General features: G+C 34.1%; 3 protein-coding genes and 1 pseudogene across 4 annotated transcripts; 1 reads left to right on the top strand and 3 right to left on the bottom strand.

Annotated features, from left to right (window-relative positions):
• Positions 1–347: 347 nt before the first annotated feature.
• Positions 348–4034, bottom strand: LOC117134105 (annotated as a pseudogene).
• A 244-nt stretch (positions 4035–4278) lies between these two features.
• On the top strand, positions 4279–9937 carry LOC103867052 (SAC3 family protein A). Of its 2 annotated transcripts, XM_009145078.3 has the most exons (14): positions 4279–4521; positions 4615–4696; positions 4996–5847; positions 6050–6469; positions 6571–6672; positions 6918–7015; positions 7142–7307; positions 7454–7942; positions 8029–8169; positions 8264–8323; positions 8565–8695; positions 8973–9106; positions 9220–9449; positions 9565–9937. In XM_009145078.3, exons 2-14 carry the CDS (start codon positions 4637–4639, stop codon positions 9661–9663), a joined length of 2982 nt encoding a protein of 993 aa, XP_009143326.1. In that variant the 5' UTR covers positions 4279–4521; positions 4615–4636; the 3' UTR covers positions 9664–9937. The 2 variants fall into 2 exon arrangements, with proteins under 2 accessions (XP_009143326.1, XP_033148754.1); XM_033292863.1 differs by lacking the exons at positions 4279–4521; positions 4615–4696 and having other exon boundaries at positions 5002–5332; positions 5434–5847.
• On the bottom strand, positions 9913–18641 carry LOC103867761 (ABC transporter G family member 1). The gene has a single exon (XM_033292869.1). The coding sequence runs from the start codon at positions 12253–12255 to the stop codon at positions 10021–10023; it is 2235 nt and encodes a 744-aa protein (XP_033148760.1). The 5' UTR covers positions 12256–18641; the 3' UTR covers positions 9913–10020.
• A 1753-nt stretch (positions 18642–20394) lies between these two features.
• On the bottom strand, positions 20395–24595 carry LOC103867049 (probable membrane-associated kinase regulator 4). The gene has a single exon (XM_033292119.1). The coding sequence runs from the start codon at positions 24539–24541 to the stop codon at positions 23606–23608; it is 936 nt and encodes a 311-aa protein (XP_033148010.1). The 5' UTR covers positions 24542–24595; the 3' UTR covers positions 20395–23605.
• Positions 24596–25182: the final 587 nt, after the last annotated feature.

Raw genomic sequence — 25182 nt, 5'->3', positions numbered from 1 at the left:
ACACTCAAATTAAAGGAATTAGTTGGAAAGACAAATTACATTTTAAAGGTCGCAAAGGAACAATAATATCAGAAAATAAAGATATTACACACACCCGTCTCTTATATAAAGTTTTTAATACATAAAAGAACACACACCAATCTCTTAATGAAAGTTTTTTTATTCATAAAAGAACACACACCAATCTCTTAAATGAAACTTTTGATAATTTAGTCGTCACGACTGGCTGGTAATTTTACTAGCCGATGCTGATACGCATGGAAGAAATTTTAAGAAAGTAAATAAAATTGGCAGATCGTCCCTTGAACCCGGTGATCTTGTTGTCTTTCGCCCCTAGCAAGACCTTCTCACCGGCATCCATTAATTCCAAACAGAGCTGACTCTCGTTTGTTCGTCTTGAACCGAAGATAAGCCACCTTTGGATATGGTGTGCCCGCCATAGCTATGTAGGAGGCTTCCACGGCCGTGAGGTATTCACCATCCTCAAGCACAAACTGGAAAGGCTCAAAAATAAACAAAGATAGTAAGTGTAAATAATATAGGGAAGTATCTGAAACAAAAACTCTTGTTATTGTTTTATAAAATTGACCTATTCAGCTCCCAGTGATGTCATCTTCCCATGGCCATCACCAGATACCAGTTCATTGCCTTTAATGTATTCGAACTTGAGAAACGATACACCTTCGTCATATAATCATATTTGTATCTTCTTTACACCGTCGTAGTCACCATAATCCCATGTATCTACTATCCCCGGAATCGATGCAGTAGGAGTAGGAGTAGGAACGTTTTCAAAATAAGCTCCAAGAGCATCAATAGCTTCACCTTCCTTTCCATGTAATCCGACAAGACTATAGCCATTTTTCACTAGCATAAACTTCTTGCCCACCTCATAGCTAGCCAAAGATTGATGTTCTACCCTTTGATGTTTCCAACTTAATCGAGGTAATGACGGTATTACGAAATAGCTTCGGTTTATCATAGGTTGCTTCCACCGATTGGATGTATTCATTCGGGAAATCAATCACAAACTGCAACAAGCAAGAAGATTGTGTTGCAAAAAAATACCAAATACATGGATCTAGCTTCAGGAATAGAGAACCGGTTTGAAAGGTTTGAAGGATATATTTCATAATATTAGAGACATCTCACATCCGAAATTGGAAAGGGTTTAAGTAATACTAGATTTTGACCCGCACGCCCGTGCGGGTCTATTTTTTTTTAAAAAAATATGATGATATTTGCTTCTTATGTCACTATTTAGGGTTGAGTAAAAAACTTGAATTCGAAGATTCAAACCGATCTTAATCCGAATAAGTAGTACTAAATCCGAACCAGAATTGATTAAATATCTGAATTATTTAAAATTTTGGTATTTGAATAATTGAAACCTAATCCGATCCGAACCGAATTATTTTGGGTATCCAAAATAGATTTATATACTTATATATATGATACTTTTAAGTTCGCATAAATGCTTGAAAATATATACAAATAATTAAACGTAAATATCTTAAATAGTTAAAAAAATACTCAAAACTCTAAAAATACTTAAATAATTATTAATTCTCTATCCAAATATTTAAACCAAACCTATTTAAATGGTTATCCAAATCAGAACCAAATCTTCAAAGATCTGAACTGAACACGAAATCCCAAAAAGACCCGAAAACGAATCCGAACGTCCACCCCTAATCACTATTATATATATCCTATATGTGTTATCATAGGTTACAAAATATGTGTTATCATATAACTAATCGTATTTTATACGTACCATCAAATAAGTTTTCTTGTAATTAATAATATTTTATACGTACAATCATATAAATAATCACATATTATATTTTAAAACTTAATGTGAAATATAAAACCATAATTTAAGTTGGTGTTTGAAATTGGATTTTGTATTGTATTTTTATTATATATATTTAAAAAAATTATAATAGTTATTGGAAAATATGTTAGTAAAAATCAAATTTTGAATATATGTATATTTTTTAATGAATTTTTGATATAAATTAATTTTAAATTATTATTTTGATTTGAATATATATATATCAAGTAACATAGATCCATTACTTTTTAATATAATGTAATGGACTTTCAATTTTTTTTAGTAGCATAAGCCCATTATTGTTTTTTCTAATTTACTGCTATCCATGTTTCCAAACAGTACTATTTTTTAACTACTATTCATATTGCCAAACAATTCCAATGTGTACTTCAACTTTAATAATATAGATATAAAAGAGATATACTAATACGCTTATAGCCAATTTATTTTAGATTGAAATTCTATCTAATTCAATATAGTATCAAAATCCGATCTTATATATTATTTGAAAGTTGTAATCACAACTAACTTGATACATACTACTACAAATAATCCTCAATTGAAAATATGAAAAGATGGCCTAACTTTTTTTGTTGGTTCATGAAAAACCTAAGAAAATTGGGTCGTTATAACAATCACCCTTTCTAAAACTAAAAACCATATGGCTTTTCAGAAAGAAAAGATCACCAACGATTGGTATACCTAAGTTCTTGTTGTTATACTAGTTCACTTATAAATCGAGTTTATATCTAACCTGACCTATAATTTGAGATTTTTTTGAGCCAGTAGTGTATGTATGAGACCTAGTAGAAAAATACCTCCAGATAGTGTTTCTCCTTTCACCCCATGGTGACGTGTCTCTGACCTCCCACGTTTCACGTACTCGAACTCTAAATAAATGATACGACAATCATCTTGACAAATACGCAGCGTCCTAACGCCGTCGTAAGAACCATCGTCCCAAACTTGCCCCTCCGCACCACCTTGGGCTTCCAGCTTGTAAAGAGGGGTCGACGTGGTCAGAGAGTCCACTTCAAAGTATACTCCAAGAGCGTCGAGAGCATCACCCGAGCGTCCATGAAAACCAACGATCTTCTTTCCATCGTCCTCAAAAAAAACTTCGCACCGTTCACAACTCCGAACAAGTTTGGCCCAAACGTTGGAGACGTTCTACCCTTTGAAGTCTTGAAGACGAGGGATGTGATCACCTCCGTGGCATATAGACCCACTTTGTTGTAGCTTCCCTCCACCGATGTGATGTGTTCATCCGGATATTGAACTACAAACTGTGTGTGAAAAAATGTCATTTATTTAATCCATAAAAATTAAAATACACGAAATAGAAAAGGCTAAACGACTGGAGTTTGTAGTGAAGTGTAATGGTTACCTCTTTAGAGCATCATTAATGGGAGCGGGGTTGTGGAGTTGAACTTGCAACACCTCAAACACGTGTTCTTGAATTATATGTGCGATATGGACAGAAATTGTGTGGAGGAGAAGAAAATCGTGATTCAGTTTCATTCTTAAAGTTACTGATGCGCGTTGAAAAGGATGATGATGAGCTTACTAGGGTAATAATTCGAATGCAAAGAATAAGTCCACAAGATAGAAGTAGAAAGTGAAAAAGGTTTTAGCGAGCCCAATCACTATGACCCAACATTGTTACTCATAACTCCGTTGACAAAACATACGAATTGGGACGACGAAAATATTAACTCAAAAGTTTGTACAATTCAGTGATCAACAAGGCAATATTTTTATCTACAAATTGACATTAACTGATTTAAATAATCTGAATGATAATACACATGTGATGTTACAAGATTTATCAAAGTAAAAGCTCTCATAAGTCATAACCTTAAGTGATTCGTTCAAACTTCATCAGTGATATATTTAGCCAAACTTAAGTTATAAACCTATATAAAATAAAATAAAGCAATTCTCTCAAATAGCTATTTTTAAGTTTTTATCACAAAATAATTTTCAAGAAAAAAATGATCTAAATAACTTTTTTTTTATTTTGAAAATTTTAATTTTATTTTTTTAAATTTGAAACTTTATCCCTAGAACTCCACCCCTTAACTCTAAATTATAAGTCTACATTAGTTAATAAAATATTTTATTCGTTGAGAGTTATTTTTGTGACAAAAACTTAAAAAAAAAACTATTCTAGGAAATTTCTCAATAAAATATACCTTTAAAATATTTTATATCCATTACTATGATTTTTATTTTGAAAAAATTACAAATCATTGTTTTTCCTTTTTTTGCTGATTTTTTCCGCCGAGAAAAAGGCTAAAGGCTTTATAACCCGACTGGGATTGACAAAAAAAAAAAAAACAATCCGACCGAGAAAACGCGAACCAGTATAACCCGACCCGACCCGACCCGAGATCAAAAATATACACCGTAAAAATTGATTGATAATCTTCTTCGTCTCCGCCCAGCACCCAAACATAATTGTTTCTTTTCGGCCAGATTCTCTCCGTCGTCTTCTCTACTCCCGATAGATTTTGAATCTCCCTTTATTGCTTGCTCTTATATTTTTATTTTTATTTCTTTTGTGTGTGTTGGTTCTATTCGTTTCTGTTTTTGTATTGATCTCAAATCCTGCTCTACGTTTACTATTCCAATTCGATTCTCCCCCACCCGAACCTAGAAGAATAAGAAGAGGAGAATCATCGGTACAAATTGTTCCTGCCTTTTTTTTAAAAATCTATTTAGGGCTTTTCTATGGTTTTTAATTTGCCGTTTGATTGAATGGGGATATGATGCAGGAGGGTGTGTGTGTATGGTAGAATGAATCAAGGAGGAGGAAACACTCAGACCGTGGCTCCACTTGACCCTAACTCCATTGAGGTTAAAGCTAATCAATTCACAGAATCACTCCTTTTATGTGCAATTTATACAAAAAAAAAAGTGATACTTTTGTGCATTGGGTTACTTTTTTAGCTTGTGTTGGTCACTTACTGTATGAAATATTATGTTTTGAGGTTTCTTTTAGCCTTGTCAAGTTGTAGATATAGTCTTGATTTGGGTTAACTTTTTTGTTTGTTTGTCTATATGATTCTTCTTCTCACTCTTAGAATTTTTGTTGTTGTTTTTGTGGTGGATAAGTATTCAGTTTTGCCACTGCTAACGCTTTTTTCTTCTCACAGAAACGATATGGTGTTGATGGAAGCCAAGTGCAGATATCTCCATATCAATACTCAATTGGGTCACATACGGTGGTGGACAATCAGGTTGTGCAGAATGGGAACTATTCAAATTCAAACTATTACCATCATCCACCACAGCCTCCTCTCACAGGGAATGTGCAAGAAACACCAAATACTATCTCATCGACCTCTGGAACTGCAAATGTGGCTCAGGATTATAGTGGATACACGCCGTACCAGACCTCTTCTGACACACCACAAAACTACTCAAACGCCGGATATTCCAATTACTACAGTGGCTACCAACAGCAGCAGCAGCAGCAGAATCAAAACACAGGTGCTCCTTATCAGCCTATTTCCTCATTTCAGAATCCAGGATCTTATCCTGCTGCGACTGCAAGTTATTCTGGAACTTACTACAATCCTGCTGATTATCAGACTAATGGAGGTTACCAAACTACAAATTATAACAACCAATCAGCTGGAGGTTATCAAAGTACAACCTACAGCAATCAGGCTCCGACACCAAACCAGGGAAACTATTCAGCAAACCCTTATCAGAACTATACTCCTGACACTACTAACACTCATAGCTCCACTGTTGCAAGTGCAACCACGACACCTGTACATTATCAACAGAGCTACCAACAGTGGCCAGCTTATTACAGTCAAACAGAAGTCGTCCCTTGTGCCCCGGGCACGGAAAAGTTGTCTGCCACTAGTGCAGTTAGTCAGAGCTTTCCAGTTCCTGGTGTTACTAATGAAACGCCTGCTTCAAATGTGCAGCCTGCTCCGTCTTATTCCCAACCTTGGAGGCAGGAAACCAACTTATCCCAGCCATCTTCTCAACAGGTTGATATTTTATGTTCTTAATCTTTTTTTTTTTATGAGGTTCTGATGCTTTGACTGTGGCTTATTTGTGTTCTTAAGCTTATCAATGCTGATAAAATATTTGAAAATTTTCTGTGTGTTTACATGGTCACTGATTGCTTTCTTTCACGTAGTCTTTTTTTTTATCAGAAACTAAGTAGTCATGTTTTTTTTATTCTTTCAGCCTGCTGCAGCGGTGAGTGCCTCTAATGATGCTTACTGGAAGCATCAAACACAAAACCAGCAAGCTCATTATCCTGTTCCTCCACAAAATCATTACCAGGGTCCTCTGGTGACGAAACCCTTATATGAGACCCCCTTTCAGGGTCATCAGAGAGCTACATATCCTCAAGGAATGAACTCACAGTCTTCCGTTCATCAGGCACCGTTAGGCTATCGCCAGCCTACTCAGACTACACCGTCAGTGGATACTCAAAGGGTAAGCAAAATACAGATTCCAACTAATCCTAGAATCGCTTCAAATTTGCCATCAGGTTATACCAAAATGGATAAAGGTAGTTCAGCAGCCGGTGCAACCCAGACACCTGCATATGTTAGTGTTTCAATGCCAAAGCCAAAAGTCCATGCCACTCCTGTGCCTGAGGTAAGGCCCTATTTTCAATTCTTGAGACCTAGCAGTGAAGTAGACATTAAATAGGTACTGAGTTCTGTTTTTAATTGTCATTGCAATCTTGTTGCTGTTAGCCTGGAACCTTACCGAAATCGCTTTGTGGGTTTGTCGAGAGGGCTTTTGCACGCTGCAAAGATGACAAAGAAAAGGCATCTTGCCAGGCTGCCCTGAAGAAGGTAAACGTTATTCCTCTTTCTTCTTATCTATTCTACTCACTCTCCTTCCCATAGTAGGAACTGTGGACTCACAGATATTACACTATTTTAGCATAATTTCTAGTCACTCATTGTACTCATCTTAATGTCAATGCCATATTTGAATCTAACTTCTTCTTCTAGTCACTCATTGTGTAGTATGGTTATGATAATACCTTGTATATTTGGGTTGCTTTGCATGCTGATGCTTATATTTGTATTTCTAGGTCATCACCGAAGCTAGGGATGATGGCACTCTCCATACTCGGGATTGGGATACTGAGCCTCTCTCAACTGTCCTTAACACAGATGTGACTAACACTGAGTAAGGCCCTGTTTTCCTTCCTTACCTCCAGCATGCATGCATGATCCATAACATTTGTTATCTTTATTATATGTTTGGAACATTTATTTCATATGATTTGCTTCTAAGTTTTACGCTGCGCTGCAGGTCGAGCTCCACTCTTATATCTTCGTTACAAAATAAGAGCCCAACAAAACGACCCAAAAGTAGATGGGAGCCGTTAGTGGAAAAACCGTTTGTCAAATCAGCTTCAACTTTCAGCAGTGGTGTTAAGTTTGGAGGTTGGAATCAGCAAAACCAAAATAACAAAAAGGTTAACATTCTTGCCTTGTTAATTGTGAAGGGCTGCTGCTGCTGGACACACTGTTAATTGTACTTTTATTTATGTCTAGTCAAAGGTTGAATGTGTATTTAGCTTTTAGAAATTCTCTGATGGGTTCTGATTTGAACTTTTTGCAGAGCTTTGAGAGTTTTCAAAAGGCGGATGCTGTCACTGACTCCAAGCCCACTTACTCTTGGCAAAACTCCAAGCCCGCTTACTCTTGGCAAAATTCTGCAAAAAAGAGTTTCCAACGGCCTGTGAAGCGACAGCGTTTTTCTGGTGGTGCAGATGATGAGGCATCTAGTGATAGTGACAAGGATTCGACACCCAGCGCCATGTCATTTGCTACTTCTGCTGAGGAAACCAAGCGGCGTGATAGTCGTTCCAAGCGTTTTGAGAAAGTTCAAGGGCACAGCCGAAGGAATGATATTCCTAAACCTATGAATGCGAATGTTGGAAATTTACATTCTAGAAGAGGCACTGCATTGAGATTTGGGGAAGATTTTGATGAAAGTGGCTGCAGATCTGTGGAAGACATTGATTGGAATGCACTAACTGTTAAAGGAACTTGCCAGGAAATTGAGAAACGTTATTTCCGTCTTACTTCTGCACCGGATCCTTCCGCAGTAAGTATCACTATCTTATACCTAATCTTTTCGACACCCTGACTGATGTTTTTGATTGACATATTGGTAACCACACTGCTTTGCAGGTAAGACCAGAGGATGTGCTGGAAAAAGCTCTGTTAATGGTTCAGGATTCTCAAAAAAACTATCTTTATAAGTGTGATCAGCTAAAATCTATTCGCCAAGACCTCACAGTACAGCGGATACACAATCATTTAACAGTGAAGGTATATTACTGAGGTCCATTTGATTTTGAGGGTTCTTGCACGTAGGATCCAGTGAGCATGTTTATGATGGTTTCATGTTCATTTTCTATTTCAGGTCTATGAAACACATGCTAGATTGGCTTTGGAAGCTGGGGATTTACCTGAGTACAATCAGGTTGGTACGCTTGCATAAATTGTCCATATTGCAGAATAGTAATCATTCAGATTTTGTCAATGTCTAGATCTGATTCGCATTGAAAACAGTTTGTAAATTTTCTCTTAATCGAATGAGTACTAACCACTGCTAGAATCAAGTCTTGTAGAATACATCTACTGTATATTCCTGAGGAGAGAATTAACCTAAGTCTCAGGGCATTTGTATGTCTTGCTGAAATTGGTTTTTGTTGTTGTTACAGTGCCTATCACAGTTGAAAACCCTTTATGCTGATGGTATAGAAGGATGCTCTCTGGAATTTGCTGCGTATAGTCTGCTCTATATTACCTTACACTCTAACAACAACCGAGAACTGCTTTCATCTATGTCCAGGTTAGTATTTTTAAATTTCCTTCTGTGCTATATTTCAGCATAACACTTTACGAGAAACTTTGATAAATTGAAGTTCCGTGGGAAGCTCAGAATAATGTTTGTTAACCAATTATGCGAGTGACCAATTGAGAATAGTATTGGAGTTAACGAATGTTCACGCCACCTGTCTGATAGTTTCTTTTACATCTACTTTGACCAATGTGAAGAGGTTACCCCTTTTAATTGGGTTTGTATGCATGCGATTGAGTATATTTGTGATCTCTTAATTTGTTCGTAGATTATCCAAAGAAGCTAAGAAGGATGAAGCAGTTCGACATGCTCTCTCAGTTCGTGCAGCTGTTACATCAGGGAATTATGTTATGTTCTTCAGACTCTACAAGACTGCTCCAAACATGAACAGCTTCCTCATGGGTGAGAGACATATCACCTATGATAACTCTTTTGATATGTTTGAACAGTTTTGAATAGATATTTAAAGAAATAATAAAAAGATAGAATGACATTTTTCATGTTTGATTCTGCAGATCTCTATGTGGAGAAGATGCGTTATAAGGCAGTGACTGTCATGTCTCGGAGTTGTCGTCCTACAATCCCGGTTTCATACTTAGCCCAAGTGCTGGGGTTTACTAATACTTCAAGCGAAGGTAGTGGTGAAAAGGAGACCGACAGTATGGAGGCGTGTTCTGAGTGGCTAAAAGCCCATGGTGCTAGCCTCATAGCCGACAGTAACGGAGATATGCTTCTTGATACCAAGGTAAGTCTTCTTTTGAATTTGCCAAAACGTTTTTGGTTGAGACATGGGTTTCACTCCATATAAATGTTGAGTTCTCAAGATATGGATGACAGAACTTTTGTTTTGCTTCATGCAGGTGTCAACAACAAACCTCTTCATGCCAGAACCTGAAGATGCTGTTGCTCATGGAGATAAAAATCTAGACGTCAATGATTTTTTTACTCGCACATCATGAAAAGTATTAATGTTTTGTTCATCACAATGTTTGATCTTTAAGGAGGACAAAGAAGATAATCAAGACTCTCTCTCGCATCATCATCGGCTTATACCACACATAGTCTCAGACTCTCAGGTATGACAGTTTAGGTTTATAATACTTCATAGATGTAGTAAACGTTCGAAAGAAGAGAATCAAATGTGTTTGTAATTCGTTTTTGTGAATGTAAAAAAATCCTTAATTCTTTATAAAGACTTCGAAAAGGAATAAATGAAACATAATCTTTTATATATATTTAAACGATTCAAGGAATTACAAATAGAAAATACAAGTATGTTTTGATTCGTGTCTCTTAGCGTTCTTCTTTACTCTTCATCACCTCCTCTTGTTCTTGCTTCCAAGCAACAAACAGAAGTAAAACAAAGCCCTAAAGAAGAACCCAAACCCTACCGTGATAAGCAAGCAATTCCATTTACTCAACTGAGTCACACCTTGCTGCGTAAGAATATCCGCACCGGTAGTCAAACACGTCGAGCTAGATATCGTCGTCCCGAGCGACCGGCTCACCGAATCAAGCAGCCTCAGCTTCATCCCCTCCGGCAACACCCCTAAAGGAGTGTTGTCGAAAATCTGAACTCCTCTTACAAAACACTTGGTCGCATCAGAGAACTCGTTCTGCAAAACCGCCTCGTACGGGTACTTCACAAGAGACATGTAATGAAACCAAATCCAGTAATCTGGTATACGGTTTCTGTTGATGAAGAACCCACTGAAGAGCAAGAAGTAAGCTAAAATAGCCACGACGATTGTGTAACCTAACATCACATGCGGAACGATCCCTGATAGAAACGTGACGAAGGAGCTACCTGACCAAAAGGAAGCTAAAATGATCAAACAATAAAACAGAAAGCCCATTGGGCCTCCGTCTAACCCCACGGCCCAAAACGTCGTCGCGGCGAAAGCTACTGAGAGGAAGATGAGCGACGGGAATGCGACGATGGCGTGAGAGAGAACGTAGGAGGATCTCCGGTAAGCGTTGTAAGCCGTTTCTCTCATGAAGATGTAACGCTCCTGGAGGAACACGGGGAGAGCTTCGGCGCATGTGTAGAACATCGTCGACATCGCGAATGCGAAGAAACCAAGCCGCTCTTGAACGCCTTTCGGAGAGTTATCGATTCTCCAAAACACGGTGGCGAGGATGAATCCGGTGATAACGACGGAGGCGAGTCTGATCCCGAAGAGCTCCGGTTGTCTGCGCGAGTTTAGCATCGATCGTTTCGATAGAGTTACGATCTCGATCCAGATCGAGTTCGCGAACGCAGGTACGGTTAAGGTAGTTGCGGCGGTGGCGGTTGCGGATTCTCCGCCGGAGACTAGCTTCCCTCTGCTGATACTCGCGGCGATCGCTTCTTTTAAGGTTAGATTCGGGTACGGCGACGCCGGAGGAGTCAGCGGCGGCTGACGGTTATTCTCTTTCTTCATCTCTTGCCATTTTTTATTAAACTCGATTAATCCTCTCGTTCCTCCGGCGGATCCTTCAAGCTCGCGGATGAGATCCAACGCGAACTCGGTTCGATTCTCGTTCTCAGGTATCGGACTCCCGAACTCCGCGAAGAAGCGCGGGAGACTCCCCGGAGAACCGCTGAACACGGTGTTGCCACGTGACAAAAAAATTAACCGGTTAAGCAAACCGAGAACTCGATGACTCGGTTGATGAATCGACATAATTACGATACTGCCACTCTGAGCAATCCTCTTCAACACTTTCACCACCATGTAGGCACTAGTAGAGTCCAAACCTGACGTAGGCTCATCGAGGAAGAGAAGAATCGGGTCGTGGATTATATCGATCCCGATCGAGACACGTCGTCTTTCTCCACCGGAGATTCCACGGTGGCCTTCGTCTCCGATGATAGTCTTAGCAGCGTTCTTGATTCCTAACTGTTCGATCAAAGCTTGAACACGTAGCTTTTTCTTAGACTTAGGTAAGCTTCTAGGGAGACGAAACTCAGCAGCGAACATTAGTGTTTCTTCAACGGTGAGCATAGGGAAGAGGAGGTCGTCTTGCATCACGTACGCTGAGATCACTTTGAGGGTGCGTGACTGGAGAGTCTCTCCGTTTAGCTTCACCGTTCCTTTTAAGCTTCCTTTAGCTATACGGTTCGCTAAAGCGTCGATTAGCGTTGATTTTCCCGAGCCGCTAGCTCCGAGCACGGCCATGATCTCTCCGTCTCGTGTCTCGCCGGAGATGTTGTTGAGGAGGGTTTTGGTGTTGGGAGGAGTTACGGTTTGAGCTAACTCGGGGTCCTCTGTTTTACGCCGCGGGATGAGGTCGCGGAAGGTGAGTTTCTGACGGATAGAGACGTTGTAAGTGAGGTTGTCGAAAGAGAGTACGAAGGGGACAGTTTGCATGAGATTATCATCGTCGTTGTCTTGGTTGAAAGATTCGTGAACTGGAGTCTCGTCTCCAATGGCTAGTTTACGGACATCACTGACGTTCTTCAGAAGTTGTCCTAATGTGGAGTCGGAAACAGAGGAGATTGAGTTGAGCTCCATGGAGTAAAACTGCGGCGTACCATCATCATCATCAGCTGCTACGATACGAGCCATACTTGCTAAAATGATTAAAACTTAATTCAGATTAAACGACTTTAAAACAGACCCATTGAATCTTTACTTGAGCTGCAAGAAATGCTTGAAGAACTTTGGATTGTATAAAAAGGAAGAGAAGTGGTACGCAAGTGTTTGTTCTTTAGTTAAACTGGGTGTTCTGTAGTATATGTCTCAATCTGTGTATCTTATATAGAAGCGAGAGATGCATGAAGAGACGTGTATATATGTGTGAAGACACCAAGGCATGTGTGAAAAATTTTAAAGAAGTCTCTGTGAGTTTGCATGGGAAAAGTGTGTTAGGTTTATATTTTGACTGTTCGGACGTAAATGCGTTTTCGATTTATTGTTTTTTAATTATAAGAAGGTGAAGAGCCGACCTATGAAATCTAAAGTTCCCAAAAGTGGTAATACCAAATACAAAGATGGAACGGTGGGCACATGCCACGTGACAAAATCGATTTTATTGACTTTGGGAACTATAGCCGTTTAGGTAAAGGGTGTTTGTTGATCTAACATAGGCATGGGACAAGGACTTTCGTGTGTGTGTTTCCCATACTTAGCTCAGTTAATGCTCTTATTATTCTACTTATTTTTCATATTTTGGGTCAATGTTCAATTTCTGTATATACTGTACAAGTTACTACTCTGATAAAAATAAATTGGAAGACTGGATTAACCGTTTTCCATAAAAAATTGGAAGCAACTTATAAAGGGCCTTGCAAAAGGAGTACATCGTTGATGTAAAGTTATAAAGACCATATGTATATATATGCAATGTTCAAAAAAAAAGACCATATATATGGTCCATACCTAATTAATTAGAAGAATCTTAAGGATGCCGTTTTATTAATTGCGTTTTAGGTAGGTGACAAGAAAATCGCATTAGGTAAATAAAGCGATTTTTAAAAAAATTGAAAATTGCAAACTTTCTACTATCTTAGTCACAGCTTGAAATAGATGATTGATGAAGTAGTTAAAAAACGAAAACTTATCCACACAACAAGTCATGCAAAGTTGATGCCCACTTGTGAACGGATTGTGTATGAAATAGTATTAGTATATGTACAAGAGGATCTAGGCATGTAGACTGATGTTTTATATTGGTCTATCTAAAAGTCGGTCCAATCAAAATCAAAAACTTAATACACAATAAAATGGCTACAAGACTAGCTACCTAGGCTACTTCACTTGCCGAACTTAATGAAAAGCCTAACTAAATGCCGGAAAAATGTTCAGCAGCACATGCAGCAAAGTTTGATCGAGTCAAGTGATCAGGGTAAAATAAAAAGGTTCGGGACAAGTCTTTTTATGGATGTTAGAGAATAGAGATGTCTCTCCTCAACGCTAATTTTTTTTTCTTTACATCAGATATCTTATCATGCATGTTAAAGTGGTCTTCTGTTCGGCACTCGTACTCGTGACTTTAAAAGCTCGTTATTTTGATAGGCCATCTAAAACAGTAGTTACAGTACAAAGACAATGCTTAATTCAAAAAAATAGTTGTTAATTATGTTCGTAGCCTAATAAGGCATACATAAACTTATAGTATTTCATATAATTATTTTATACTAATGTGGACACGCATGTTAGCATAACGTTTGTGGGTGGACACATGAGGTGATAGGCAATTGCAAGCATAAAAATTAAGGTACCAATCATTTATTGCAATCTCCTGGCGAACTAGTTGTAGTTGAATATGGCCTAATCGAACGGAAAACTATCTCAGCTTTAAATAGTGTGTGGTGTGCCATGTTCTAGTTTTGGTTTTCTGCATACGACTATACCTAGCGGTTTAATAGGTGGATCTTTTGGCACTTAATATAATGTTAATACCAAATGTTATGTTCAAGACCATGTTTCTGTGTTTTCTACTGATATTTTACTATACCGTGTAACCAAATTAAGAGAGCATAGGAAGTTTTCTATTGGTATGTAATTTTGATATATACATATGAGGTTCATTTTCGTAGTCAATAGAAAATTATAATAATATGAGAACTCGAACTTTATAAAAATAAATAAATGTATGTCAAATGTAAGAAAACTACATCTGTGAAAGCAAAATGGATAGATTAGTATATGATAAGTAATTGTACCATGGTTGTAAATTTTTAGTATAAATGTGTACCATAATACGTACCATACTACCATGCATCACTGAAATTTCTATACGGCAGTCCCTAAAATCATCCAGACGTTGAATTTTTAAATGTAAAATCGTTTAAACTCAGCTAGATATGATGTAAAATATTGCAGGTCAAAAAAAAAAGGGTATGTATATATATATATATAATTGCAGGTCGAAGTCACTAATCGAACTTCATTGATCCTATGAATGTGCTTTATATTAGATATATGCATCTTAAATGACATAATATCCATTTTTATACCTAGATTATTCCGAATTTTTTCAACCAAAAAATTATTCGATTATATTTATAAGAAGAAAACATGTAGCGTAATAAAGTATATTGAAATGGTTCGTTCGGATGACTTCATATTTATTGTGATGCATGTGATGAAAGTCAAACATGTCACCAGTTAGGTAATGTATATATGTACGTTAAAGATATTACAAGGAAATGTCTTATGAAGTTAATGCTCAAATGTTCATGCATGCACGACGCAATACTGAGAATATCCTATGAACTCGGATTTGAATGCGTGAGCATGACTTTTCGGCATCAGTGTCATCTCTTTGTCTTTTCACCCATACCAATACGATCGTCCTTTATTCTATGGGGATTGGTGGTATCGATTTGATAAATATTTTAAAGTATTTCTATACTGTATTTTTAAAAAGAAGTTTCAAATCGTAATGTTCAAAACGGGGTATCAACACCTCTAAATGCATGCTGTATTACTTCTGAAAGCATAAGATCACTTCCTCTGCCACTGGGAAACTAGCGGCCAGATTTGGAACATGGTTCATGTAAACTCTGACAAACGTATGACCGTTGAAGCCCATGTTTTTCTCTTTTGGATAGAGCGCAACAACTTATAGAAAAGCTTTTTACAGAACCGACTTCACAGTAGCATGTCAACGTCATTTCAAGCTCTCTTGCATCGTATAGACTGAACCATATGAGTCATGTGATATGACACATCCTGCAAGGAGAAAGCGGAGAGGTTACCAAAAATCTCTTAAAACTGCTTCCCCCAATGTAATCTCTTGTTTGAAGTCTTCGTGGTTTCCATCCAGTAATTTTAAGTTGAAACCTAGCCTACAAACTCTTTAGCTAAACCTACCTACACTTGTAAACAAACGTTCCTTTTTTGGTAATATAATTTCACACTTTGTCCAAAAGAAAAGATCCAAAGTCATGGGTATGGTGTAAACTTTATGTACATTTGCCTCTGGTCTATATATGTTTAAGACAAAAGTAAAATTGAAGCGCATATTTAGTATTCTTTTTTTTTAATTGTATTGGAAACTCTCAAGTCAAATCAAAGTCATACAACAAAGTTTGTTAGAAATAATAGACAAGCTTTCAAAACCTGCTACCAATATTAATACTTTTGGGCAATTGATCTATAGGTCAAAAGTACAAATACTAATCACAAACTCCACATCATACATATAAATTACGCAGTGGGTCAATTATAATGCAAATAAACTATAGAAAATCGATTGATCACTTTTCACTAACCACTACAATCCACAGATTTGATTTCTAGTTTGATATAATATATATATATATATATCTTAAATTTCTAAGTTATACAAGTTGCAAAGTTAATGCGATTACTCTAAGAAATATAAATTTTTCTTGATGAATTCTCCTATCAAACGTTACCAATTCACATATCTTGATTCCACCTCACTATAGTATTCCCACCTTCTAGAATTCTTAGCCGTGGGCGGTGTTAGTGAGATAACATGTGAAAGCATTAATTATGATAGGGAATGCTTTTTACATTTCCAATCTCATATTATCTGTTAATTAACTTTTTGTTGACTTTTGATTACTAACTTCTAACTGTATTTCCATTCATGCCGGCACGATCAAAGGACGTGAAGATTATTTCATTACTGTTTTATTTTCAACAAAACTAAAGAGTTAGAGTAATCTCCGATGTAAGACTTTTTTTTTTCTTTCCAAAATAAAGTAAAAAATAATATGAAGTAAAAATGCTATAACATTATTCTATTTACAACTCCATAATAGTGTAATGAACAAACAAAAAATAGACTATTTCATTTATGGAGTAAACTCATTTTTATTTTACAATGAAATGATTAATATAATAGTTTGGGGCATTTTTTTTTCTATATCTATCTATATTATTAAAAGAGAAGAAGTTTTAAAAAATCTATCTATGAAAAGTTGTTGGACATATTTACTATAAACTTAATATTTGGTATTTACCTTAATCAGTCAAAATATATCAATATTATTAAAATATGATCTTTCCTAATATTACTCCTACAATATTTCTGTATCCAACAAATTAATGTCGTAATAAGTTGGATTAGTTATAATTTTCTATGTTATTTAGTTAATCACCAGTATGCAATATCATTTACATATAATTTCCACTCCATCTCATATGCTCCATCGCCGTCATACATATAGATTCCCTTAGTTCATACCACACAATCTTACTTGTGCCAATTGACGCATCTATTAATCCACACATTGCAAAATTATCAAACTGAACACATACTCTATTCTAAGTTTCAACTAACCTGATGCTAGCCAGCAAAACCAAATTACATATTTTTGAGAAATATATATGTTTTTCTATCTAAAAATCTCTCATACACAATATGCACATCTTAAATGTAACCAATTACAAAACTATCACAGCAAAGTATACCATTCTAAGTTTGTATACCAAACCATTGTAACCATCAGAAATAATTTATATAACGGTCTAACCTTCTTAAATAATTTTAATATTATTTCGGGTATTTAAGATCCAAAAAATTCAAAGTACATGAAAATTAAAAAAATATTTGAAAATCCAAACAAGTACTCGAAAATATTCAAATACCAAAAAACACCAAAATTTTACTTGAAATCTGACTGAGGAACCAAAAAATACCCAAAATTTTATCCAAATATCCAAAATATATATTTTGAAATTTTTACTCAAAATCTGAAATTATATTGAAAACCAAACACAAAACTTAAAAAAAATATTGGTAATACCGAAAACATATTTGAAATACCCTAATATACACAAAACATTTTAGATATTTTAGGTACCAGATTAGATCTCGGGTAGGATTAAAACTTAAATCGAGATCCACAGGTCCAAAAAATATCTAATATGTACTTTGCCGTGGACCTGGATTCAAACCAGACTTATATTATCATGTCGATTTTGGTTTGATTTTTCGGGTTGGATGATATGTCAGACCTGAAAAGAGTTACATAAGAGTATACATAAAAATAAAAAAATAAAGTAACTCATAAATTATATAATTTAAATTTACTTTTTAATATATTACAATTTTGTAACATAATAGTGGAAAACAATTCTTAAATACTAATTCATTTCAAATTTGGTTTATAATTAAAAAAAACCGCACTTTCAGGGTCAAAATATAGTTTATTTTATTAAAACAAGAACATGACATATTGATATATGTGTGTGGTCCAACTATTTAATACAATTATTAAAACTTCTTATTAATCATTTATAAAAATATTGTACAAAAAATATGATTAAAATATAAAAATATAAAAATTAAATTTCTAAAATAATGTAAAACAAATAATATACCCGTTTTTTTAAGGGTGGATCAGAATCTAGTTCTATTTTAAAATAAAATATGCAGTATGGTTGAAGATGTTCTTAGCCAGTTCCGAAGTTTAAACTGATTTGGACCACTATCTTTTTTTTAATCACTATCTTCTTAATATGTTTATATTTACAAAAATATTACTACAGTAACATCTATTTCTCTCTTACTTGTGTTACAACTTTTTTTTGAGCAAAACTTGTGTTACAACTTACAACGACTGTTTACAAAAGTTTAACTCTTAAATTAAAACAGAGAATACATATGTTTTTAAGTGTGTCATTCTTTCTGATTTTGTAGTCACGAAGTGCAATTTATCCGCAGATCGCGTTACGAAATGTAATTCTTATGTTATGCATGTGAAATAAATATGCCATACTCGAGTTAAATTTTTTATAAATTATTTGATATTTTGTTCAACTTACGCTATATCTAGCACTACAAGAGTATATGTCTGATTATCTTTGCTTCCTTGATCTGGTCGACGGTGAAAATATTTCAAATAACTTCTGCTTTCTAATGTGTTAGATTCGGGTTTATTATGGGCTTCCAACTCAAAACCAATTGGCAATTAGTGGATTGGCCCTAACCCTTTATATATTACTTAATGTCCCATTGATTTTCCAATGTGGGATACATATCCCTTAATACCCCTTCTCGAGATGATGGCTCTTATCGGCCAGAAATCTCGGAAACTTTTTAAGACAGTTATACTCGGTCGAGCTCTGATACCATGATAAGTTTCCTGGGCTTCCAACTTAAAACCAATTGGCAATTAGTGGATTGGCCCAAGTTCCTTATATATTACTCAAGTCCATTTCATTATCTCGAGGGAGGGTATTGGAGAGAAGATCCCACATCGAATATATGAAAGGGACTTGAGTAATATATAAGGAACTTGGGCTAATCCACTAATTGCCAATTGGTTTTAAGTTGGAAGCCCCGGAAACTTATCATAATGCACATAATTTTCTCTAATGGACTCGCTTGTTATTTGTAAGTTTGTATCTGGCTAAGTCACATCCTAAACTATAGTTAGGACTTGTAAAACATTTTTTTACATTTTAAATCCTCCGATACAAAAGAACTTTCTGGTTAAACATAAAAAAAAGTTTCCCTATCAACTGAATGAAGAATTTAAAAGGCTTAATCTAGTTGATAAAAAACTGTACAAGCTTCTTCCAAAGCATACGGCTTTATATGTATGGACGTAGGAAACTTGGGCAATCAGAGTGAGGATATCACTAACATGGGCTGTATGAATTGGCTATGAACCAAACATGGGCTATATACATATTTATTTAACTAAATTAGTTTTATTTTTAACCTTTATTCAATTAATAATTTTTTGTTATGTTTTTCTCCAAAAATAACTATTAAACCTTAGAATTTTTATTAATAAAATAATATTTTGACAATTTAGAGGGATTATATAATAAAATAAATGATTCAACCACTATAGTATATTTACTTCACATTCGAAACCCTTCATAACTATAAAAAATAAACTTCGACCACTAAAGTCATAAAAATAAAATTTTACATGACTTTATATATGTTTCTCAAATTTTCTCCCATCAATCCCTTATATATCCCTTATATATTAAAAGAGAAGCATTGTAATAAATGCATTCACATTATAATAGACACGTGGCAGCCTTACAATGATTTGATAATAAATATGTTAACGCGTTCACACTATAATCATAAATGTGTTCACACTATATATTTTATGTTTTTTTAACATAAAACTCACATATAAGGTTTCAATAAAACTCTAGATTTTTCGGTTCGAATAAAAATAGATAACGAATCAAAAGCTAAACTATATATATATATATTATTTTTATTGTTTACGGATAAAGTTGAGCAAAATATTCATAAATTTTGATTCGATTCGTTATCCGTTTTGATTTGAACCAAAAAATTTGAATATTTGAAGCTCTACGAAACAAATCAAATACTAAAATACAATATCCAAAAATAAGCAAATCACAAATACTAATATTTTTAGGAACATATATCTAATTTGATATGTTATATGCATATATATACATATATGTAAAGACTTATATATATATATGTCATATATATTATACTTTATATCAATTTTACAATATTTTTATGAATTAAATTTACTATATTAGGTACTAGAATTTAAAAGGTTATATAATGTTTTATTTTTGTAATTAAATATTATTATTAAATTATTTTTAAAATTTTATTTTACTTACGAATCAAATCGGATATTCTGTAAAATTCTAAAACATTTCGGATATCCGGGTCACCGAATATCTAGGTGGCTAAAGATCGAATCGACAAGAATACTTCCAAATACCCAAATATTTGATATGTGCACACCCCTATTTACGGATATAATTTTATTTTCTTTATATGATAAAAATGACTAATGTCAAGGTCTTTTTTATTTTAAATTAATTTTAATTTTATTTTTCATGTATTATTTTGAACCAAAATATCATTTAATATTAATTAACAATATCTTTATATATTTTTCAACTATTTTTATATATTTTTTACATAAACATACATGTGCACCTTTGATATGAGCATCTTCTAACTAAGTATTAAACATACGTGTCCACCTTGATGTGAGCACCTTATAACTAAGTATTCACCACAACTGAAGTATCTAATTTTTTTTTAAAGTTGAAATATTTTTTCTTAATACTTCTTTCACTACCGACCAAATTGTAGTGAAATGATTTGTCTTAATAATTTTCTTTTTTTTTCTTAAACTATTATCTGTTTAAAAACTATAATATGAAACTATTGATTCAACATGACGAATATCTAAAATTCATAATTTGAAAATAAATAAATAATATTAATTTTTGGTTTTACCGGAAAAAACCAAAAAATCAAACATTTTAACCAAATAAACTAAAATAAATATTAATTTAAAATAATAGTTATATTTTAGAAGATTAAAAACAAAAAAAAACGTAAAACCTAACTAATATTCAGATTAAACAGAGTTAATGTCTTTTTTATTAAAAATAACAAAACTAATAATCACATTCCGCGCAAGGCGCGGGTTATTACCTAGTATATAATTAATCATTTAGCAGGTAAAACATCTTTATGACATCGTTATCAAACAAAACAAAATAAAAACATAAAAATGGAGAAAGAAAGGTTTGGACAACTTAATCTTATTTTAAGGGCTTTGAAAGTTACACGGATGCACACGCACTAATCAAACACACAAAAGATAAGCTAAAGCAGCCCACAGCTTTGGGTTCTATTGTCCCTCCCGTCCCCCTTTCTAAATTGCCTTTTAGATTTGAATCTTTAATTATGTTACCATAGTTTCCGTAGGTTACCTTAATTGTTGTAAGAGGCATACTCAATAATATGTTTATAACTTTAAATATGAAATTTTTTGCCCTCCAAAAAAAAATTTCAAAACTTCATATTTGAAGTTTATAATTCTATATTTGAAGTTTCACCGCTCAAAACATCAGTTTGAAGTTTCATATTTTTATTTGCATGCAATCACACATCACTTTTATGATTCATAAATATTTTCTCGTTTGTTATTTTAATTCTTAAAAAAATTATATCTCATAAATATTTTAAATTTTGTTTGCAGATTTTAAATTTTACACATAAAATTAAATAAAATTTTAAAATAAGATTTAAAATATTTTAAACTAGATTTAGACAACAATAATACACAAAAGAAATTTAACAAAAAGATTTTAAAAAATTATATGAAGACATAACAATTACACAAATTTAAATATTACAACAACACTAATAATCAGACAAGTTTGATCCGGGAACTTCAAAATTTTCAAATATTATCCAAATTGTTTTGTGTGAGTGAAGATGGTTGTTGTTGTTGTTTTTGATGTCTTTTTCTTACAATTCTTTCTTGTTCATATCGAATATATTCACGAGTATTAATATCATCGAAAATAAATTAGTTTTTTAATAATATTTTATGTTTCTTTTTTACTGTCTTGTTCTAATTTAATGTATTTACAAGTATCAATATCATTTGATTTCAACACCTTTTAACTCGTAATCTACAAAGTAAAAATGAGGAAACCCATTTTTACTTCGAAATGCAATAATAAATCATATATGCATTACGAAAATCATTTTGTGGAATAATATGGTATTTTGTTTGAAGTTTAATATTAATTAAATTATTTTTATTTAATTTTTATATTTTAATAGAATATTTATTAATTAATATTGTTGTAATATGTTTATATATGTGCTAGTTATTTATAAAAGTAATATGAATTCAAATTAGTTATGACAAATATAATGACCATATTATAAAATATAAATAGTTTTGAAGTTGAGTTTGAAGTTTTGGTTTTAGAGAAGCCTTTAAATTTCAAATATAGAGTTTTAGAAATTTCAAAATAGAGTTCATTTTTGGAGATGCTCTTAATGGATAGTTTAAAAGATGGATTTACTTAAACAGATTATTGGGTATGTGTAGAAGATGGAACTTGTAATAAGAGGACCCTATAAAGGAAACTTAACACTGATAGATAGTTTAAAAAAGGGTTAACTAGACTTCGGAACTCGACCTAACCTCTATATTGCTGTTGTCATTGTCTCGTAATGATGATTTTATATTTTTAGTTTTTTACACATATATAATACTTGTCATAATGGTTTCTTTACACAAACTAGAGACTTACTTATTTAAACAAATTATGGAGCGAAGTAGCGATCAGCTTTCCGAAAGCATGGATCCATGTTTTCCGATATATCCTCCTTTTCAACTTTAAGAAGTGAATCCTTCTACGGTGATAACGACGGTTTGACTCTGAAAATTCGTGTTTATGGAATCATCATTTTAGTCTCTCAATCAATCTCTGATAAATTGTCTATTGTCTCTTGTAAATTATGTATTTTCTCTTATGTATATTACTACTTTGGTGATTTTAACATTGTGACTGTAATACTTAGCTAAACAAATTCAAGCTAGACGCATTTATTAATCTTAAAACTAAATCATTTGTATGGTAAACTTTTAAACAAAATTAAAAATTTTGAGCTGCAAATTATATAAGAATAAAAATAATTATTAATTTGTGAGTGTGCATGCGGTGTAAACTTAATCAACTTCTGATTTATTGATATTTTAGTCAGTATATTAAATTGTTGATGATCTGGAAAACCATATGAAAGAAATTAAGTTTAACAAAGATTTAACTAATTGAAGGTTTTGTATATGTATATATACAGTTACATTTAAAATATAAAATAGTCTTAAATAATACTCTCGGTTTAAAAGCTCAATAAAAAGAAACTCTCGGTTAGAGTAGACATTTGCATTAGTTTACATTCCGACCATATCTAATTTGAATCTAAAACCTCAAACACTAGTAATTTGAGTTGAATCTAAATATCTGATTTCTAATCATATCTATTTTTAGACACGAAAATGGCAATATGAATTTATGAAATCTCATTAAATAACATAAAAGAAGCAAAATCAGATAAAAAGTCAGAAGATAACAAGGAATCTAATCTCTAGTGTTTTCACTATCACTCGACTCTTATTATCGTCTCATCATCTTGACGTACAATTTAATTCCTTAGTTAACCCCTGAAGAGCTGAACCCGTTCTTGATCATCCGTCGCTACGATTCTTGAAGCTGACAACGAACAGAATCCAACCTCATTAACACTACACTGCTTCTGTTGCTGAGATTGCTTGCAATGCAAGATAGCTCCTTGAACAGAATTCTCCATCTCTGAGCTCGAACTCGTACTTCTCTTCAGAAACTGCAACGGGCGAAACCCTGAACTAGTAGATGATTTGTTGTTCGAACTCTTCGCAGGCTGTCTCCTCATAGAAACCGAAAAAGAACTCCTATGGCTCCCAGAAACAGAACCATTACTCTGTTTTTTAGGTTTCTCTGTTTTGATTTGTCCAAAAGGAGGCTGCACTCGTGAATACCTCAAAACAGATCCTTCGTCAGCAACTCTTGACTCATCAGAACAACTTGATTTCCCAAAGAAGGATCTTAGATAAGCTTTCGAAGCTTTAATCTTCGTTCCAAAACTTAACTGCTTGATCAACTTCAGTTTCTTGCCCCAAGATTTCTTCTCCTCTAATGAATCTGAATAGTTGAGGAAGTACTCTTCAGGGTTAAGCTCTTTACTCACTTGGCAAGACTCTGCTGGAGAGACGGTGCAAGACTCAAACGGTGTGTTGCTTGTCACCGGAGTGGTTAAAGGTGTGCTGTAGAAATCGTCGTCAAAGGTGTAATCTTCTAGAAGATTCTGGACCATTTGGAGACGTGGAGGTAAGTGGAGTGGGAGAAGCTTGCCTTTGTAGAAGAGTTCGTCAGCAGGAGAAGTGGTTTTGTCTATCTGGAGAGGACCAAGGTGAGACATTTGGAACTCGAACTCTCGAGGGTTGTTGTTGTTGTTGCTGAGGGTTTTGTGGACGAGGCTTGTAAAAGAAGTTACTTCCATGTCTATGTAATCTTCTTCTACATCACTGTCACATAAGGCTAAATTAGCTGCCATTTGTTAATGCTTATTTTGTGTGTATAATGTTTCAGTGATTAGAGATATGAGTAGAGAGAGTGGAAGAGGTTTGTTTTTATATATGCAAGAGAGAGTTAGTGTTAGGGTTTCTGTTTTGGTAAAGAGGGCACAACTGTGGAGTGTGGGCCAAGTTTGTTTTTTATTTTACTTTAAACACATGATAAAAAAAATTAGGAACTAAATATAAACAATGTATATTCAGTTTGAATAACATATATAAATTCAGATATATTCGAAAATAATAGTTTCTTCCATGGACCACCACTTAAACTTGAACTCAATATAAGGTGGGTCAGGTTTTTGAAGAATTATTTGATTGGCTTTAGAAAGTTAATGGGTTCATCGTCATTAATGGTGATTAGAGCTAGCTTAAACTATGCAAAAGAGCGAGAATAAACAAAAGTATTGGTTTAATAACATACTATATCTGATAATTATTTTTCTTGTTGTGTTTCTAAATGTGTATTTGGATTTCTTTTAATTTGGACAAGGATGACAGTTATTAATCTTGGTAGAAGCCCACGTGTTTGATATCTTTCTGTCTTATTGGTTACTCAAGCAATAAATAAATACATCAACACTAAACCAAATATGATCAACAATATGATTATGTCCTGACC

Source organism: Brassica rapa, chromosome A05 (genome assembly GCF_000309985.2).
Source record: "Brassica rapa cultivar Chiifu-401-42 chromosome A05, CAAS_Brap_v3.01, whole genome shotgun sequence".
Lineage (NCBI taxonomy): Eukaryota > Viridiplantae > Streptophyta > Magnoliopsida > Brassicales > Brassicaceae > Brassica > Brassica rapa.
Note: the sequence above shows the minus strand (reverse complement) of the source record. Positions and strands in the feature narration are given on the sequence as shown.

Excerpts from the sequence above, each read along its gene's own strand:
- LOC103867052 (XM_009145078.3), top strand. The coding sequence starts at position 4,637 with ATGAATCAAGGAGGAGGAAACACTCAGACCGTGGCTCCACTTGACCCT. Across the intron at positions 6,470-6,570 it reads ATGCCACTCCTGTGCCTGAG|CCTGGAACCTTACCGAAATC; the intron begins GTAAGGCCCTAT and ends TGTTGCTGTTAG. Across the intron at positions 7,308-7,453 it reads AAAACCAAAATAACAAAAAG|AGCTTTGAGAGTTTTCAAAA; the intron begins GTTAACATTCTT and ends AACTTTTTGCAG.
- LOC103867049 (XM_033292119.1), bottom strand. The coding sequence starts at position 24,541 with ATGGCAGCTAATTTAGCCTTATGTGACAGTGATGTAGAAGAAGATTAC.
- LOC103867761 (XM_033292869.1), bottom strand. The coding sequence starts at position 12,255 with ATGGCTCGTATCGTAGCAGCTGATGATGATGATGGTACGCCGCAGTTT.